The sequence below is a fragment of the Physeter macrocephalus genome, chromosome 18 (assembly GCF_002837175.3).
Source record: "Physeter macrocephalus isolate SW-GA chromosome 18, ASM283717v5, whole genome shotgun sequence".
Taxonomy (NCBI): Eukaryota; Metazoa; Chordata; class Mammalia; order Artiodactyla; family Physeteridae; genus Physeter; species Physeter macrocephalus.
In genome coordinates this window covers 86530586-86551009 of record NC_041231.1, presented here as the reverse complement: position 1 = coordinate 86551009, position 20424 = coordinate 86530586, and the positions used below count along the sequence as shown (strand labels likewise).

General features: G+C 43.9%; 1 protein-coding gene and 1 non-coding gene across 2 annotated transcripts; both read right to left on the bottom strand.

Moving 5' to 3' along the window:
- Positions 1 to 930: 930 nt before the first annotated feature.
- Positions 931 to 1004, bottom strand: TRNAT-CGU (transfer RNA threonine (anticodon CGU)). Its single transcript has one exon. It is a non-coding gene; the product is annotated as a tRNA-Thr (tRNA).
- Positions 1005 to 8224: 7220 nt separating this feature from the next.
- GPX6 (glutathione peroxidase 6) lies at positions 8225 to 17134 on the bottom strand. Its single transcript, XM_007110735.1, is given in 6 exon segments — positions 8225 to 8389; positions 8391 to 8435; positions 9217 to 9316; positions 10435 to 10552; positions 15057 to 15210; positions 17048 to 17134. Coding segments are annotated over 6 exon segments (669 nt in total).
- Between the last annotated feature and the right edge of the window lie 3290 nt (positions 17135 to 20424).

Sequence of the window (20424 nt, the reverse complement as noted above, 5' to 3'; positions counted from 1 at the left end):
AGTCCTGAAGATGTAATGCACAGGTTGGTGACTATAGTTAATGATACTGAAGTGTATATTTAAAAGTTGCTAAGAGAGTAGATCTTAAAAGTTCCCATAACATGGGGAAAAAATGTAACTGAAAATAAAAGGAAAGAAAGAAAGAAGAAAGACAGAAATATGCCTGGTACATAAAAGACCAGCAGTTTACTCTGTTGAATTAATTGATGAACGAATGGGAGACAAAAAGACACAGAAGTTCCATAAATCTTTAGGGCTGAAACTCAATTGCTTTAGATAGCTGGCAGAATTCTCCAACTTGCTCTTTTCTCACAGCAACTTTGTCCTAGCTCTAGAATGTTTGTGTTTAGGACATTTTTCTTTCCAGTTTATCATCATTCCTGAAGTATTCTAGTGTTTTCCTTAAGAGAAATAACATGGGAATATACTGTTCAAAATGGCAAGCATGCCCCTGCAAACATCCTAATTTTCCTTTATATCTAGTAATGGATTCATTGTTCATTAATTTATCTTATTTAATGAAATCAATTTTAGAGCTGGAGATTGTTAGACTCTAGAGAGATTATACATATCTTCCTGTTTGGGTACTTTAAACTGTAACACATTGTAGGTGCTCAAAAACATTTGGCCACAGTTCAATGCAAAACCTATTTGAAAAGTGATTGAGGTAAAGTCACATGCAGTATTCTTTGGAGGTGGTTTGCATATGAATTGTCATCTCCCTAAGAATCTACTTCTCTTCAAAAGTAAGGAATCTGAGCAAATTGCAGTCGAATAACTTGTAACGTATCTGACAGTTCTAGCGCTGTAAGTTTGGTGAGAATTTGTGGGGGATTAGTAGGAAGACACAATTAACTCGCCAATATAAAATAAATTTTCAGGAAGAGTTGATTGATTTGGGTTTTTTCCCCTCCCTCCGGGTAAAACACAAGGCCCTACTGGGAGTCGAACCCAGGATCTCCTGTTTACGAGACAGGCGCTTTAACCAACTAAGCCATAGAGCCACCTGAAAACGATTGGCAAAGCCGAACCTACCCTATTTTACTTCGATTGGGTGAAAAAAATGACTTTACATTGTCCAGTGTTAATCTGTTGCCTTTAGAAAATATGCCAACTCCAGGGAGATGCTTCACTTCCTCAGAACGCGCTAGAGACATAAAAATACGAAAGGAAAAGTAATAGGTAGGTGTGGCGTTAGACAAAGGATTTTTCTGTTATCCCAAGGAAAAGCGTTACAGAAAGTCGAGGCTAGGAAATAAGTGGGAAAGACTTTTACAAGGAAATATGTCTTTTAAAAACTATATGTAATTTTTAAAAAACCTTCAAGGATTTGCATGAAATAGCTGGCCATATGTGACAGAGTAACTCATTTGAGGTACCTGAAGGTGCCGGATTGGTGAGAGGAGGAACGTGCATCTCTCGGGTGGAGCCGAGGAGGCTGGGCGTTCAGGCCATCTTCCTTCAGCTACAGGTGTCAGCCGGTTTAGTTTCCCTCCAAATCCCGTGCTGTCATTCTCAAGAGCACGGTCAAGATCTGTTGTAACAACCTTCCACCTGGAGCCTCTCAGGAGGGGTGTGGAGGTGGGGGTGCGGACAGGGAGGCAGGAACCTCTGCAGCTTCCGCCTCAGGAAATTTGGTGAGCATCTGAAAAAATCCAACCAGGAAAAAGGCTGTTTACTTCAGTTCCCCCCAATTTTTGTCCTCCTCTGTTCCTCTCGGACTAGGTTTTCACACTCAGGTACTTCTGAAAATCAGCTCGTAGAAGAGGTAACGCCTTCTCCCCTCTAACCCGGTCCCAGCACCCCACGTTGACCCCCCTTCCCCGCACCTCCCAGTCGCATCCCCTCGGGGACGAGCAGAGAGCAAGGCTGGAGGGCTCTGGACCACTTCGCGACTGCGCGCCCCCAGAATGCCCCGCGTGGGTGGGGGAAGGGCCGTGGGAGTCGGGATGAGTCTGGGGGCACCCAGGACAGGCGGGAACTGAGACCACTGAGGTGATGCGGGCAGGGAGGCCGGGACAGGAGAGGGGAGACCCGAGGACCAGTCCAGACTGCTTTCGCAGGGTCAGAACCCGCAGGACCCGGGTGGGTACGAAGACGCGCATCACGGATCCCAGCCCTGAGCTTTGGGAATTCAGGCCATAAACATATTCAGCAAAAAAGTGGGTCTATCGCACAGCTGTTTCTTTCCATAATCTTTTTTTTTTTTTTTAAGGCGCTACGCGTGCCTCTCGCTGTTGGGGCCTCTCCCGTTGCGGAGCACAGGCTCCGGACGCGTAGGCTCAGTGGCCATGGCTCACGGGTCTAGCCGCTCCCCGGTGTGTGGGATCTTCCCGGACCGGGGCACGAACCCATGTTCCCTACATCGGCAGGCGGACGCTCAATCACTACGCCACCAAGGAATCCCACAGTTTTTTTTAACAGGGTCTTTATTAAAAGGTCGGGGCTCGAAGTCCAGGTGGTTAGGGATGCGGGGGCAGGGAGTGGGGAGGGGAGTTCGTCTGCTTTCCGGTTGCGGACAAGAAATATAACTTCTCTCCGCCGACGCCTAAACTCAGCCGGCAAATCTGAGACTCATCTCAGGGTCGTCACAGTTCCAAAGCCAGGTCGGCCATGGTGATTTTCAAACGTTTTCTCGATGGTTGATTTTTCTAGACTCTAATGGATTTATTCTCTGTCTACCTCCTCTTTCTCATGAGAGACCGCACCAGAGGCGAAACTCGGGGCTGCTGGGTCCGGGTTGGACGGACGGAGGGGCGACCACCCGAAACCGAATTTTGCTCTTTCTCGGTAGCTGGGAAGACTCATTACAGCGCAGAGAATCAGGGAGGATGGAGCACCTGATATTTGGTGCGTGGGAACCTAGGAATGGTCTGAGCCTTCAATTTTAACTCTAATTTTGCCTGCTTGAAGGACGTGAAGTTCCCGACGAGTGTCTGTTGAAAGGGAGTAGAGAAGGTAATATACACAAAGTTCACACTGAATTTACTTTCCTTATATGTCTTTTGAGCATTAGAAATAGCTGTAAAGTAATTTGCTTTTTTTTTCATGTACATAGAGGTAAATTGCCTAAGCGATCCAAAGCATTGGGGGAGGGCGCTAGTCTCTTGGGGTACAGAGATTCAAATCTCACCCCTGCCAATCATTTTTCTACAGACCTTTCCATAAAGGGGAGAAAGCCCTTCCAGTCGCTTTTTTGGGAGTTGATAATTTGGCAGAGACGTGTTCAGGGAAGAACTTTGTCTTTACCATTATAGATTAAGGATAATTAAGGTTCAGTTAAAAAAAAAAGCTTTCCCCATATTTCCCCTCATTTTTCAGATCTTTGGTCAAGACTTGTAGTCCAAAAGGATAGACTTTTCTTTTTGTAAAAAGATTTTATGTCGTATATGTAACATTTTGACAAGTCCCAAACCTGAAAAAGTATCAAACAGACCCTCCTTACCCCCCACCACCGTGCCCCCGCTCCCTGCTCCCCACTCTCCCACCTCATCTCCACCTCCCAGAGAGGGAGCCTTACAGCCTTACAGACACACATGCTCATTTTTGTGTTTCCTTCCAAGGACAAGTGCATGCATACAGCATTAACGCACTTTTTACTCAATGAGAGTGTATCAAACACACTCTTGTGCACCATAATCACTTCTAATATCTTGGAGTGATTCCACAGAGAAACATAAAGAACAGGATTTTTGCTAAAGACAGGCCAAGGTAGAGGACTAACAGGGAAGAGGACTCAGAGAAGCCTGACTAAAGTTTGGTCAAAAAGGAAGTCTGTCAGATAATACACCTTGAATTTGGACCCAGGTGGAAACCACAAAGGTCAGAGACTGAGGAAACAGAAAACCAAGGGGCTGAATTGTCCACATCAGCCCTGGGGTCCTAGGAACACCCAATGGCTGAGCGGGGGAGGCACTGTAGCCGTGGCCATGCAGAGGACATGGTAGCCACGTGGAGTACTAGAGAGATTTTCCTCATTCATCCTTTGTCAAAATTTCAATACCTTCTGCCGCTTCTCCATTCCCTAGAGCAGTGGTCTTCAAATTTTAGCCTGTACTAGTATCACCTGGAAGGCTTTTTAAAACACAGATTGCTGTTCCCACCCACACCCTGGCATCCCCACCCTCCCCAACCCTCATTTATGATTCAGTAAGTCTGAAAGTGATCTAAAAACTGCATTTCTAACAAGTTCTCAAGGGATGCTTCTGGCTGCTGGTCAGGGGACCATGCTTTGAGAATCAACTCCCTAGAGATAGAAGGCAAGAAAGAGAAAATGTTGACTGAGTGAGGGCCTCTATTGGGGATTCCTCCGAATAATGAGTTGTTCATGGAGGGTAGTAGATGGTCTCCACGGCCTGATTCAGATGTGCTTGAAGGATTGTCCATCCATCCCTACCTGCTCTGAGTGTTGGCTCCTAATGGCCCACAGCTGCCCCTTTTTCAGAGTATTACCTTCAGCTGCCATATTCTTCAGAGAATTTCCTTCAGCCAAAGGGAGCTGTCTCACATCAGTTATGCCCCTGGGGCTCGAGGGTGAGCCCATAGCTAAGGATTGACAGACATGAGTTACAAAAGGCCATCTCTCTTCCTTCAAGATGGAAATAATTATAGTGCAATTTACCTGAAGCTAAATTCCATCAGAAATTGCATCCTTACTTCTCTCTTTACCCTGCCCTATTCTGCTTCACTGATTCCCTCTTCTGAGACCACTCTCTCAGTAAATTATGTGTACCTGACTGCTAGTCACAGCTTCTGTTTTCTGAGACCCGAAGCCAAGTCAAAGAGTATTCACGAGACCACAGAGCAAGATTCGATGTGCTGGCTATGGGAGGGACTTTGGCTACTCTTTATCAGATTTGGGGAATCCAGCTTCCAGAACTAACACGGGCACTCTCAAAGTCCAACAACCACCAGTGTCCATGCAGTCTACAGGGAAGATACTACATCTATGCAATAACTGTCATGGGGGAGACAGTATTGGGGCCTTACTTCCAGGGATGGGCTGCTTAACAAACTGGGAGTAGGATGATTAGAGAAGGTCTGAGTCCTGGTTCTCTGAACTTTAGAAGATCCCTGTCCTGTCCAGAGACTCTCCTCAAAGGTTTTGTGATTAGTGGAGCCTTAGTGATTTTAGATGCCTACTAGGTGGTTTGTTGGGGTAGTAGATTTATGCAACAACACTAGTCTTAGATTCAATTAACTCAAGTCTATCTAATTTAAATGATAAATTGTGGCAACCTCTGGTTCGAGGAAAAAATTTGCAGCAATAGTAGTGCCAGTAATGATGATGATGATCACCATGATAGTCACTGTAAAGTTCTTTTAAAAAAGTAAGCTGGGGAATTTCCCTGGTGGCCCAGTGGTTAAGAATCCGCCTGACAATTCAGGGGACACGGGTTCGATCCCTGGTCCGGGAAGATCCCACATGCGGCGGAGCAACTAAGCCTGGACGCCACAACTACTGAGCCTGTGCTCTAGAGCCCGCAAGCCACAACTATTGAGCCCGTGAGCTACAACTACTGAAGCCCGCGAGCCTAGAGTCCATGCTCTGCAACAAGAGAAGCCCGCGCACCGCAACAAAGAATACTGGCCACAATTAGAGAAAGCCCGCACGCAGCAACGAAGACCAAATGCAGCCAAAAAAAAAACTGCCATCAATTTAATTAAATTATTTATTTGGTCGTGCTGCGCGGCTTGTAGGATCTTAGTTCTCCAACCAGGGATTGAGACCGGGAATTGAACCCAGGGCCACAACAGTGAAAGCACGGAATCTTAATCACTCGACCTCCAGGGAACTCCCACTAGCGTTCCTGAGACCCTCCTGGGCAGTCTGCCCCTCCCAGAATGTTCTGCCTGTGACTTTCCTTGGGGACTAAAGTCTGTTAGAGGAATTGGTGAGGAAGGGAGAAGTGGAAAGCTGTATCCCTTGATATTCTCTTTAGAAAGACTTTATCATCATCATCTGCAACATTCTGATTAGGACTGCTGCTTCCACACCTGCCCCTTACCTGCACTCACCTCCCAGTGCAAGGAAATTGTTTTTCATTTCTCTGTTCTTGGCTCTCCCCAGAACAACCTGTCTTTTCTCTTCAGGGCAGCCACTGGAGGGCACCAGGAGTATGACACCTGGATTTTCCAGAGCAGTGGCGGGACTGAGAGCTCTCCTGACACTCAGGCATAATGCACTCAGGTTGAAGCCACAGTCCTCCACCTTCATCACTTTAGGTCTTTACTATGCAACAGGTGATATTGTTCCCCTGGAGAATTCACTTTTGTCCAGCAACTACAGTTTCCTGGTTTGGGCTGAACCAGTATCTTGAGAGCATTCTATACATTGTGTCGTCCCATTCTCCTCCACCCACTTCCTGCACCTTGAGTATTCTGATCTGAAAATAGTAACAGATTTGGAACCCTTCTGAGGAATGTTAAGGTTCCTGGAGGTTCTCAAGAACTGCAGAGATTTCAAAGAAACTAAAAAATGAAACACACATTTCTCAACACCACTGCAGCTGGTTCTGTAATCCCCTCACTGCCCTAACTGCCATAGTGCCTAGTAAAAGACTTATGACGTCCCCAATCCTGTGGGTTATGGCCAAGGACAGCCAGGCTTCTTTTTTTTTTAATCCCTTTTTTTTCTTACTAGATTTTGAGTTCAAGAAGACAAAACATCCAAATATTTTGAAAATATTTTCCATTTCTCATGTGTGTCTATCACCTATGAATTTTTAGAGTCTTAAGAATCACTTTCCTGGTCATTTCTGGCTTAGTCTCTCAATTTTCATGTTGCTGTATAAAGATTGTCAGGGACCACATTTCTGTTTAGGTACAAAACAGGATTATAATGTTTGACGTTACTCACCGATATTTAAATTCTGTGTACTTTTTTTAGTGCAAAAAACTCTTTAAGTGCAAGTACCTATGTTCATAGTAATTTGTGAAAAGGAAAAGAAAAACACCTATTTTACTCCTCATGCAATCTTCTCTTTCCTGTTTCTGATATTCTGAAATCTGTCTTCATATAAAAGACTGAACTTTAATTATAAAACAGCATGGGCTAGATAAGGCTTCCAGCATGTTCTTTACTCCTGTGATTAGGAGTGGGTTTTGTTATGCTTTTCTTCTAATTTAATATGATTTTAGATTTTAAAATCTAAACAGAAATTAATTTTGTAAACAGAAATATATGCATATTTGTTGAGAGAGAGAGGAGAGAGAGAGATTTTTTTAAGAAGCAAGGATTCCTCTCACGTAGGGGTTCCCCAGGAGACCTGAATGGGGGAGGGCTACAGGGGGCTGACTCCAAGAGGTCTGTGTTCATGTCACAGCAACTCTGTGAGCAGCCAGTCCCACCCAGTGTTCTTGGATGGGCCAAAAAAAGGACTAGAGCACTTTTGAGAAAACCAAAATACTAAAGAGCTAGGTGAGGTAGTCAAGGAAACAGAAACAAAGTGAGAGAGGAAGTGGTATGACTCCACACAAAATATGGGACTGGGAAAACACCAACGGGAAGCCAGATGCTGCAGAATTTTTTTAAATTTGAGATAGTGATAATGATGAGTTTAAAGGGTGAGGAAAAAGCCCATCATTCAGAAAGAAGGAACATCCCTGCCCAGGTGTCATGAACTGAACGCACTAAGGGACAGGCACCAAGGAAGGTTTCTGGTAGTGTCCAACCCACAGGGGCTTTGGGATCCACCATCATGGAGATGCCCCTCCTTTCATGTGAGTTGAGGTTTCTGCTCTCACTCTGCCTTCAGAGATCCTGCAAGAGAACTACAGGGTGTCAGGGAACTAAAGGAAAACTAACTAGGGAGAGGAAGAGTTTAACGTTGCATGCCTGTCTTGGAGGAGGGAAGAGGCTATTAAGGAGATCTTGAGAGTCTTGCTGCCAGTTTCTGTTCTCTTTAAACCTTCAGGATGTGGAAGGAGGATGACAGGACTGCTGGGGATTACTTTTTTAGGGACATGGGTAGTCCGAACCATCTACCTATAATATGATTTTCCTTTGGAATGGAGTGGAATAAACTTGATACTTTGGGATAAGACAGTTGGGAGATAGGTTTTCTTTCCCTTAATCTCCACACACACACACACACACACGTATTTGGGCCGTACAGGATGTTTTGGTCATGTGGAAGCTGGGTAGGATGGAATCTGGAGCAAAGATGGATCCTTAAACGTGTTCTTCAGGTAGGAGGCAACTTCTGATGATGTCTGGCCCTTCCTATTTGCTTTTGAACTGCTTCATGTACTCCAGGATGTCTGACTTGACTGTGCTGATGGAAGCCCAGTGGAACCAGTGCATGACAGGGACTCCATCAGGCCCCACCAAGAACTTCTGAAAGTTCCAGCAGATGTCATGGACCTTCATGGGCTCCCAGAAGAGTTAGTTGGCTTGATGAGCCAAAAAAATCAGAGGTTGGAGGGCAGGAGTTCTGGAGCAGAGATTTGGAAACAGCAAGACAGTTTTTTTTCTGCTTCTGTGTGGTCCAGTCTTATACCTACCCCTAGAAATTCTACTCACCATTATATATCTCAGTATATTAACTACTTGACATGCTCCTAACGAACCACAGACATTTCAATACATCACTACCAGTACAATCAGACAACCAAGAGCTAGAGAGTATGATAGCAAATAGAAAAATTTCCTCCTTTCCCTGTCTCTCGCTCACTCCCATGATTATATCATGGTGCTTCAATGAAAGAATATCTTCTGTTTTCTTTGGTAAGTCATAACATTTCTTTAGCTTCAGTTTCTTTAGCTGAAAAAAAGGGGTCCTTCCATTCTGGGCTTATGTGGTTCTAACACTCTGTGACTCTAAAGTTAATTACCACATGACACTCTACATATCTATTTCTATGTTTGTCTCTCTGATTAGATATGAATTCCTTCAGGGAAGAGATTATTATGCCCTATTAATATTTGTCAACTCATTGTGTAGCACAGTTCTTGCACACAACCAGGGATTTTATAAATGCTTGTTGAATGAATGAATCATTACCATTCTGTAGGGAAGGTCAGTCTATGTTAGAGCAATCATATGTTATATGTTTCCTCTACTTGAAGCTAAAGCCTCACAACAGATATTGCCATGATCCGTGAACTGAGCATTTCTTTCCAAGGAGTCCAAACTCAATCCTAGACTTGAGCCCCACAGTTTCAGGGCATCTCTACCTACCTGACCAATCCTTGCCAGGTTTATGTTTGCTTACCTTCAGGAAGCTAAAGACCTTCTGTTCTTTTTCTCCATTCACATCCCCTTTCTCAAAGAGCTGAAAATTGGGAACAAAGCCACCACCTGGACCTACATACCTGCAATGAACCAGAGTGTTCCTGAGAGGATCCAAGTTAAGAAAAGGATGGATAATAATGGCCACCACAACTTAACCACAAAAGGAAATTAGAGGTAAAGAAAGAGAGGCCGTAGACAGGGAAGGTGAGGAAAGAGGTCTTTGGGAATCAGGACTTCATGCACAGGCTTTAGGGAACCAATGGAGAATTCCAAGAAAATTGGAAGGCAAAATATTACTCAGCCATAAAAAAGAATGAAATAATGCCATTTGCAGCAATGGATGGACCTAGAGATTGTCATACTGAGTGAAGTAAGTCAGACAGAGAAGGACAAATATCATATATCACTTATCTGTGGAATCTAGAAAAAAATTATACAAATGAACTTATTTACAAAACAGAAATAGAGTCACAGATGTAGAAAGCAATCTCATGGTAACTGGGGGGGGGATAAATAGGGGGATTGGGATTGACATATACACACTACTATATATAAAATAGATAAGTAATAAATCACTTATCTGTGGAATCTAGAAAAAAATTATACAAATGAACTTATTTACAAAACAGAAATAGAGTCACAGATGTAGAAAGCAATCTCATGGTAACTGGGGGGGGGATAAATAGGGGGATTGGGATTGACATATACACACTACTATATATAAAATAGATAAGTAATAAGGAGCTACTGTATAGCACAGGGAACTCTACTCAGTACTCTGTAATGACCTATATAGGAAAAGAATCTAAAAAGAGTGGATATATGTATATGTGATTCACTTTGCTGTACAGCAGCAACTAACACAACATTTTAAATCAACTATACTCCAATAAAAATTTAAAAAAAGAAAATTGGAAGGTTAGGATTCTTGATTCATTTCTATTTCCTGTATCTTCTCCTTTTTCCTGTGCTTCTTTTCCATTAGATTTCCCGTAGTCTTACCATTAAAGTACTGAAAGGTAGAGAGAATTATTGAGCACTGCCAGTAGGGCAAGACTGAATTCAAAGCATCATAATGATGTTCCTGAACCCATTAATCTGTCAGTCACCCCAGAAGTCTCCAGAATAAGAAGCCTCTAGGTAGAATGTGGAAGGAAAATCCTGACAGGGTCTTGCAGGGTCCCAAGCAGGCACTTACTTGAGCCCCAAAAGGATCTCTGAGTTTTTTGCTGGTTCTTGTTTTCCAAATTGGTTGCAGGGAAAGCCCAACACAACTACACCAAAAGGCTTCAGCTCCTCCTGTAGTGCATTCAGTTCTGTAAGTAGAGCGTGAACTGCATGGATAGCCCGGCCAGCAGCCCTACCTTGAGCAGTAAAAGACCACTGATTTATCCATTTATCACATGAGTAAGCTGAGGACTATGAAGGGGAAGGTTCAAGATTACAGAGATTGAGGAAACAGAGCAGAAAGCTAGAACACAGGTTTCCAGAAGCGCATCCCAATAGCTGCCATTTTTCTTGTGCAATAGTTCCCATAAGTGGCTCCACTTCATCATCCAATAGGAGCCCTCCTTTAAAAGCACAGATTGGTTAGTACTCTGTGTGTGTGTGTTGGGGGGAGGGGGGTTCTGCTTGATTCTGAAGATAAGTCAGATTTAAATGCCATTGCCTTCCTTAGTTGATGGATTGACTGATTGATCAAAAATGTTTTAAGGAAAGGCAAACAAAATGAACATGCTACCCCCTTCTTCCCACTATGCCGCATGATGACACAACCTGAAACTCCAGTCACCTTCCCAGGAGCACTCTTTGGTGCTCTAACCTGGGAGTTGTTGAGGGAATCAGTGAGATGCTAAACCTAGCTCCAGAGCATTCTCTACATTTTTGTCAGTTCCAGTGACATAACTGATGCCATTTCCCTGGAACACTCACTGGGATTCTAGGCTACAAACTCCAAACTGCTCTTTACCACTGCCAGGAAGCTTTCCAACTCTCTGTCTGGACTTGTACCATTATATCCAACTTTAGCCATTTTCAGCTCAGATTTACTGATTCCATGACCAGCACCAGCCAGTCCTATTCAGACTCAGCTCTATCTGCTGGCATCTCCTCCAAGGACCTCTTCTTAAAAGGAAGTGCCTTCTTCTTTTTATATATTTATTCAGTTACTATCCCTCTTATCTTTAGCCATCAAGAATATTTCCTTCCTGTTGCGGAAATACCTAGCAAACTTTGGTTCTAGTCCTTTGGCAAGTTCCTTAAACTCTCAATGTCCTCATCTGGAGTAAAATTTGAATGAGATGCTCTTTATAATTCTCATGAGCTAGTTTAATAAATTATAGCACAGCAATACAATGGAAAACTATATCCTTTTTTTTTTCTTTTTTTGGTCTTGTTTGTTTTTTGGCTGCATCATGTGGAATGTGGGATCTTAATTCCCCATCCAGGGATGGAACCTGTGCCCCCTGCAATGGAAGCACAAAGCCCTAACCACTGGACCACCAGGTAATTCCCTGGAAAACTATATCTTAAAATGAATGAGGAAACTCCTCATGTGGTGATACGGAAGAATGTCAAAGATATTTTATTATGTTAAAAAGCACTGTGCGGAATCATTTGTGTGTGTGTGTGTGTGTGTGTGTGTGTGTGTGAGAAAGAGAGAGAGGAGAGAGAGAGAGAAACTGATTTGCTTGCATATGCATTAAAGATTTATGCAGGGACTTCCCTGGTGGTGCAGTGGTTAAGACTCAGAGCTCCCAATGTAGGGGGGCTCAGGTTCAATCCCTGGTCAGGGAACTAGATCCCACATGCATGCCGCAACTAAGAGTTCACATGCTGCAACTAAGGAGCCCACGTGTCTCAACTAAGGAGGCTGCCTGCTGCAACTAAGGCCTGGCACAACCAAATAAATAAATAAATAAATATTTTTTTTTAAAGATTTATGGAAATGTACACCACAAACTGATGACACTGGTTGCCCAAAGGGAAGGGACTGTGGAAGATTTCACTGTAAAGCCCTTTTGTACCTTTTAAATTTTGAATCTTGTGACTGTATTACCTATTCAATAAGTTTACATTAAAACTGAATTAAATTAAAACAGATATAAAAGCAGATTTACATTCCATGGAACTTCTGTTTACACCTCACAGTTTTTAAGCTTACCATATTTTTCAAGCTTAACTTTTTGAAGGGAGGAAAAATCCCCACTTGCTAAATGATACTAAACTGTTGTTTAGGCTCTTATAATTAGATCCTGAGATTTTTATAAAAAATAAAAAAGTAGTCTTTAGCTTTTCAGGTTTTCCCTAGAGTTGATTGTACATAAAAATAATAAATATAATGTGACTCCCAAATTCTTTTAAATGTCTTGATCTTTTCAAAATCTGTAATTTGAGAGTATCTTTTTATGCACAATTTCAACATTAAGTTGAAAAGGTCTTTAGCTTCTTTTGGTAAATGTGAATCATTTGGTTTTTGTTGTGCTTTGGTGGAGGGGGTATTTTAATATAATTTTTGCCTGAATCAAGCAGTCCCCACTGTCTTAGTCCATTCAGGCTCCTAAAACAAAATATCAGACTGGGTGGCTTGTAAATAAATAAATGAGAAATTTCTCACAGTTCTGGAACTTGGAAGTCCAAGATAATGGTGCCAGTATGGTAGGGTTCTGAACAAGACCCTCCTCCAGGTTGCTGACTGCCAACTTCTTCCTGTGTCCTCACATGGTGGAAGGAAGTGGGGAGCCCTGTAGGGTACCTTTTGTAAGAGCATTAAGCCCATTCGTGACGGTTTTACCCTCATGACCTAAGCACCTCCCCAAAGCCCCACTTCCTATTGCCATCACATTGGGCATTAGTTTCAATATATGAATTGGGGGGGGACACGAATATTCAAACTGTAGCACCCGCTGAATGTTGATTTTCAAATATCAAAATTTGGTAAACCGGGACTTCCCAGGTAGTCCAGTGGGTAAGACGTTGTGCTTCCATTGCAGGGGGCCCTGCGTTCAATCCCTGGTCGGGGAAATAGATCCCGCAAGCATGCCACAACTAAGGAGCCCACCTGCCACAACTAAGGGTCTGAATGCTGCAACGAAGATCCCGTGTGCCGCAACTAAGACCTGGCGCAGCCAAAATAAATAAATTAATTTAAAAAAAATTTGGTGAACCATATATCTTAGAAGTGAGATTGCAATATGCCTAAATTTAAGTGGTGTTTAAAAAGGAGAAAATTGTTGGATTTCTTATTATTGGAGCACCATTCAGACAAATTGATAGGACTTTATATTTTTGATCAGTTGACTAGATACTGATGTCAATATGTTAAAAAATTTCTTAAAATTCGTTCATGTATTATTTTGATACATTTTTTGGTGGCACTGGTATAATTAATCTTTCGAATTTATCTTGAACTTTTTTAAAAAGCTGAAAATAAAGTTCTTGGCATGTCAAAAACTGCATCTATATCTAGTATAATCCATCTAAAACTTTAACCTTTTCTGGATTAGCAGGAATTCCAAACTCTTTCCCATGAGTGCACAAAGAAAATGGAAAATCCACCTCAGCCACCAAAGGTTGAGCCAAGTTTGGAGAGATGAAGCATTTTCCCAAATAGCTCTCACTCCAGTTAAATATTATGTAGATAATAAACTACATTTCCTCTTCTCTGCCACTTGGAGGTGCCTGCAGAACCCAACAGTGTTTTGCAAAGGATCAAAGATCAATCCTCTTTCCTGTTACCAGAAGTCACCAGTGAGAAAGATAAAATCAGCCCCGGAAAGCTAGATTCTGGCCTGGGAGTCACAGCTAGGGTTTGGTTGAACATAAACAGTTTCACAGAAGATCAATATCATACAAGTGACCATGATGAATCAAGGCAAAAACAGGGACCACTCCATAATCATGGGTTTTTTTGTTTTGTTTTTTGTTTTTTTTTGGCTGCGTTGGGTTTTCGATGCTACGCACAGGCTTTCTCTAGTTGTAGCGAGCAGAGGCTACTCTTCGTTGCGGTGTGCGGGCTTCTCATTGTGGTGGCTTCTCTTGTTGCAGAGCACGGGCTCTAGGGACGCAGGCTCCATAGTCGTGGCTCACAGGCTCTAGAGCGCAGGCTCAGTAGTTGTGGCGCACGGGCTTAGTTGCGTCACAGCATGTGGGATCTTCCCGGACCAGGGCTCAAACCCTTGTCCCCTGCATTAGCAGGCAGAGTCTTAGCCACTGCGCCACCAGGGAAGCCCCTTAATCATGTTTTAACCACACAAAACGTGAACATTATCCAGATCACAAAAATGACCAAGCATCATCCTATTCTTACCAATCTAAGTGATTGCTATTTCTTTACCCTTGCTTTATTCCTCCTACTCTGTAGATATGATTTATTAAGATACCCAGTCACTTACCTGTGCCCATTTCCTGACAGCATCCAATCCAGAGCAAAGCTTCAATTCCTTGACCCCTTCCCCAAATCACCTAACACAAGCCGAGATCCTCAAGTCCGTTCTCACATCTTCTTACTGAGAGGCCCATGGTTGTCTACAGTATATGTTTTCCCTCAGAACATCGAGCAACAAACTCAACTACAGATGTGTTCCTGGTGGTCTTTGACTAAATCTTTGGGAGAATCTTAGTTCTCAGATCTGGAGGTAATTCTCCTGGCATTCTAAGGAGCAGAGAGCGGTGGCAGGATTTAGGGGAATAGAGTCACACGATCACCTATCCCCCCATCCCCCTGCTTCCTCCTAATGACAAAGTAGCAAAACCTTCTGGAATTAGAATATGGTCATCTGACAAAGCTAGTTCCAAGAGAGGTGAAACGTGAGTTCTTACCAGGATACTGAGCTGCCAAGCCTCAACAGGTGGCCACATTGACAAAGAGGACGTGCTTGCCCGCATACTGCTTGAACTGGATATACTCCTCGCCATTGAGGGTGAGGGCTCCATACTCATAGATGGTGCCTGTCACCCCCTTATAGCAATCCATCTGGAATGTGACAAAAATAACCATAATGATGCAATAAGACAAACGATAATCCACAATATCTGTGGACTTTTTTTAAACTCTAAGAACTGAAGAGAATTTTCCAAGTGATATTTTTAGTTATGGCTAATGCCACAGGTAGAACTTATATCTTCTAACTTACAAGCTTTTTTTTTTTTTAACGGTGGGACAAGCACATTATAATCCTCTTCCCATTCCTGGAATATTAACACAATTTACCTCCATTCTCCGATCTACAATTTACCTGCACTCTCCTCCACATCCTAACACCGCATTCCAGTCATCCCATCACTTCTCAAATATTCTTAACAGATTTTGGCAGAGTTTCTCATAACAGAAATATGTTTTACATAAATTTCTCATCTATATATTCTTACATTGTAATTTCCTTCCCCCAGAGCCCAGTGAATAACTTGTTCCTCCTCTGGATCCCACTGAAGGCACTTTCCAGAGTTTTGTTGGTGGGGGCTCACTGGTACCTACAGAATTCATCCTCGACACCCCTTTCTTCTTATCTCTATGTGAAACAGGAAGCAAAGGGAAGAGACTTCCTACCACAAGCATGCCAAGGGAAAGAGCTGACAGGACCTGGAGCAAAAAGCTAAAATGCTGCTATCTGAGGAGAGGGACTCCTGGAGATGTGGAGAAAAGGCATAGAATTTTAGAGTAATTTAAGTGAGTTTCAATTACTCTAAAATTCTATGTACATAAATGTCTGCCCCATGCAGTGAAGGAATTGCTTGTGGGTGAGCTCCTGTGGGGAGAGTGGGGCAGAAAACTCTTTTATCATTTTCTAAGCTTGTTAGTTCTGTCACTAGGATAACAAGCATAGCTTCCCCTTCACTATCCTTGGAGAGAAGGAGGCTGACGCAGGGCAGGCACGTTCCCTGTGTTCCATACATCCATACACATCTGTGCACAGACATTAATCCAAATGTTTGAGAGTATTAGCCTAAGAAAGCCACCATGAAAGGGTTGTCATCTATGTGCCTGCATTCTCTTTTGCATTCATGCTACCTCAGCTCTCTGCTGAAGAGTTTCTAGCATTTGCCTTTCTTTATAGTACAATTTTTTTTAAAAAAAGGGGAAATCATCCTGTGAGCTCTCATTTGTGTGCCTCCATTTTCCTTGTCTTCATGCTGCCTTAGCTCTGGGCTCAACAGCTTCCAGCTGTCTGTCTCACACATGTATATCACCCTGTGATCCAAGCTTTGTTTCCAGGATGCCACATCACCTCCCCTGAAATTAAAATTGGCCAGCAACTCTCTGGGCCTTTTGTGTTTTATTATTCCCTGAAAAAAACAAAAAAACAAACAAACAAAAAACCCTCTCCCAACCCTAAAACTCCTTAGGGCACATTTCAGCACCAGCTTCTTTTCCACCTGCCCCGGGGTTTCACGCTCCCCAAGAGCAACCAGTTCAGCTTCCCTCTAATCCAGTTGCTACTTCATGTCCTCTTTCCCGGACCCGCAATGGTGCCTGAGGTTCCGAACCAGAGTGGAGGGGACAGGCTCTGGGGTATCAAGCGGCCACCAGGGCAAGTGGCAAAGCGGAACGCAGCGAGAGCAGCCTGCGTCCTTCGCCCACTTTCGGCCCAGTGACCCACCAGGCTCAGGGGAGACGATCCACATAAAGAGAGTTTAGGAGAGCCTCTGCCTCACAGGACAGCAGTGGCAGTGGCAGATGTCAGTTGGGAAGGGCTGGGAAGAAGGATCTCGTCCTTCGTAGAGGGGGGAGAAGGGAGAACTCCTTGCATCCTTGACGGCCAATTTAGTCATCACGTGCTGAAATCCGCCTGGGTTCCCTGAGGGACACTCACCTTCATCTGTTGCTGCTTCGGGGTCGGCTGAGCAAAGCCGACCAGGAACAGTGAGAAAAGACAGTAGACCCAGAACTGCAGGATCATGGCTCGAACTAGGAGTTCTAGGCGAGTCTCAGGTCCCCAGGGATCTCGGCTCCTTTTGAGCCCCTGGCAGGGACCAGTTTGAAAATGCGCCCTCCAATCGCAGAGCAGCATTAGCACACGGGCAAACCCCACCTACCCCGCCACCCCGATCTCCCTCCCCTTTCTTCTTCTTCCCTCTCTCCAACCTCCCCCTCCCCCTCACTCCTCCGCCCACTCCCGCAAGCCCTAAAGGCTCGGCGCACCCAGTGCCTCCGGGTCAGGCCACCCGCTGGTGTTCTGGCGTCCGTGCTCTGTCTGGCAGGTGAAGGCGGAGGCTTCCCTCTTTGGAACTTGAAGTACTGGCTCTACCTTCTCCAGGCAGTTCCTAGGTGCTGGCTCTGCATCCAGGAAGTAAAGCCACCACCACTGAATCAGAATCTGCTTTTTAAAATTAAGATCCTCATGTAATTTACATGCAAGCTAAAGTTTGAGAAGCATTATCCCAGATGACTATTAATCCTTTGTACTGTCCCCTCAGACTTTCATCACTTAGTCAACAGCACACTGTATTTTCTAATTATGAAGTCCAGATGTGGGGACCTACATGTCTCAGACCCTTTGCCCTGAGATCTGTCCCCTGGAGAAGGGCTTGTTAATGCAGGAGTAACACAGATGATGGATATACATTCACAGGGGGAAGTTATCCAGGAGAAAGATCTAAAATGTGCATTAGGGAACTGCCTTGGGCTCGACTGAGCTTCATTCTCTGTAAATTATTGTAATCATCTCTACCCCACTTACTCCATAAAACTATTTACTGTGAGGTCCTAATAAGGTAACAATTTGAAAGTTGTTGCAAAGTATTTGAATCGGTGAAGAGTCAGAGTTTTTTCTCCCACCCCTCCTCCCTCCCATCTGCTCCCTTCCAGCTTTTCACTGCCAACTCAGCTTTACTAAACTCCCTTGTTTATTGAAGTGATAACTTCTTCCTTTTCAGTTCTAAGGCCCTTGACATCCAGTCCCCTCCATCTGCCCTGCCTCTTCCAGGTTTGCACAAAAGCCTTTCTCTGCTCCTGAAACTTAAGTCTGGATGGGGTTGAATTCTCATGAACTCTGTTGGAAGATAAGCTTTCTGTTATCTCAGATTTCTTCTCAAAGGCCTATAATCTATGGCCTGATGGGCTGATATCTGATCCAGCCAAGCAGGTCCTAGAGGCATTTAGAGCAGTCATGCAGAAGGTGTCCCTCTTTTGGCACAGATCTACACACATTCCCAAGCTCCTTGGCCTCTCGCCATTCTCATTTTAAAAATGGCTGAACCTTAGACTGTGAATCTATAGCAACCATTGAGTTCAATACCCATGATAAGGGTATTGACTAGCTCCTTATCTCAGAAAAAGCTAATGTCTCTGTACCTTAGTTTTCTTATCTGTAAAATCAGGGTAATAATAGTGTCTACTCCTAGGGCTGCTTTGAGGATGGAAAAGAACTCAACCCAGGGCCTGAAACATGTAAGCAATTGGAAGTCTATTTATCATCCCCATGTTCATCTTTATGCATCAGAAAACTGAAGTCCACAGAGAGAAGGGACACCTCAAAGGTCACAGGTTAGTAATGGTGAAGCGAAAGCAAATTCCTGATTCTTACCATAGAACCCTTGCTCTGGTTCCACATGGATCATCAGTTGTTGTGACTAAATCTTCATTGTCTGAGGCGATTTACTTTTGCTCATCTTGCAATAACTAGCCCTTGAGTGGTGGTGAGGAGACACTTCTGAATAGACCTTATCAGTAAGTAAAATAGTCTAAAACCCCTACTTCCCATGTTCCTATTCCAATATTCCTAAGTTTTTGAGCACCCTGGGTCCTGGCCTCCAGTGATGAGAAGTGAAGGTACAGAGCACACACTGAGCAGGAGGAAAGGGGCAGACATCTCATGTCCCTGATCCCCCGGAAGGTATTTCAGGGCTACAGTTCCCCTTCACTCCTCCTCCGGAGCCATAGTTCACATCCCTATAGGCTCCTTCCAGGAGCTTTGCTTTCATCCCTTAGTTTGTCTCTTCACTTCTGTTGGGGCCCAGGGCAGGCCACCCCAAAATATGCCTTCATGGCAGACTTTCCTGGTGGTGCAGTGGTTAAGAATCCGCCTGCCAATGCAGGGCAGACGGGTTTGAGCCCTGGTCAGGGAAGATCCCACATGCCGCAGAGCAACAAAACCCCTGCGCCACAACTGCTGAGCCTGCGCTCTAGGGCCTGCGAGCTACAACTACTGAGCCCACATGCCACAACTACTGAAGCCCGAGCGCCTAGAGCCCGCGCTCCGCAATGAGAGAAGCCACCACATGAGAAGGCTGCGCTCCGCAATGAAGAGTAGCCCCCGCTCGCCGAACGAGAGAAAGCCCGCATGCAACGAAGACCCAACACAGCCAAAAATAAATAAATAAATTGCTGTTGTTTAAAATATATATATTTATATGCCTTAATGGCATGTTGATTATTTTGAATTAGTTACTTAAGAAATTATTGATGCAAGAGAGACACTTTGACCCTCCTCTCTGTCTCCCTGAAAGCGGGAAATAAATCTCCCATGTGAAAGGTGCCTTCCCTGTGCCAGGAGGTAGAAAGATATCCTTATCACCAGAGGTAGGGAATTCGGGGCTGAGAAGCCTGTATAAATAAACCTTGTTAAGAGAGACACTTTGACCCTCCTCTCTGTCTCCCTGAAAGCGGGAAATAAATCTCCCATGTGAAAGGTACATTCCCTGCGACTCGAGGCATCAGGACACACTTATCACCAGAGAAAGGGAATTCGGGCAGAGAAGCCTGTATAAACAAACCTTGTTACTTCTTTAATTACTATCCCAAGCCCAAACTCTGTTTAGATTTTTCACTAATTAAGCACCCAAAGCCCAAGTTTCTTTGTCTTGTCAAGTCCTCACGTATTTATTGGTCTTTGTCTAAAAAGCATAAAAGCTGCCTGCTTTGACCACTTCTGGGGACCCATTTCTATAAGACCTTCATGCACACAATTAAAATTTGTTCTTTTTCTCCTGTTAATCTGTCTTCTGTTGATTTTATTATTAGTCCAGCCACAATAACTCAAGAGGGATGGGGGAAATTTCCTCCTTCCCATACTTCCCAGATCTTCTCCAGTCTCTCTTCCTCCACACTTTGCTTCTATTCTATGACTTTTCTAAAGGTCAGTTTCGTTGACATTGCTCATATTAAAAATACTTTGATTCCTCCCTAATTCTTACACTTTCAATTTGAAATTCTCCCATGGGGCACTCATCCTTCCTGATTTGACATTAG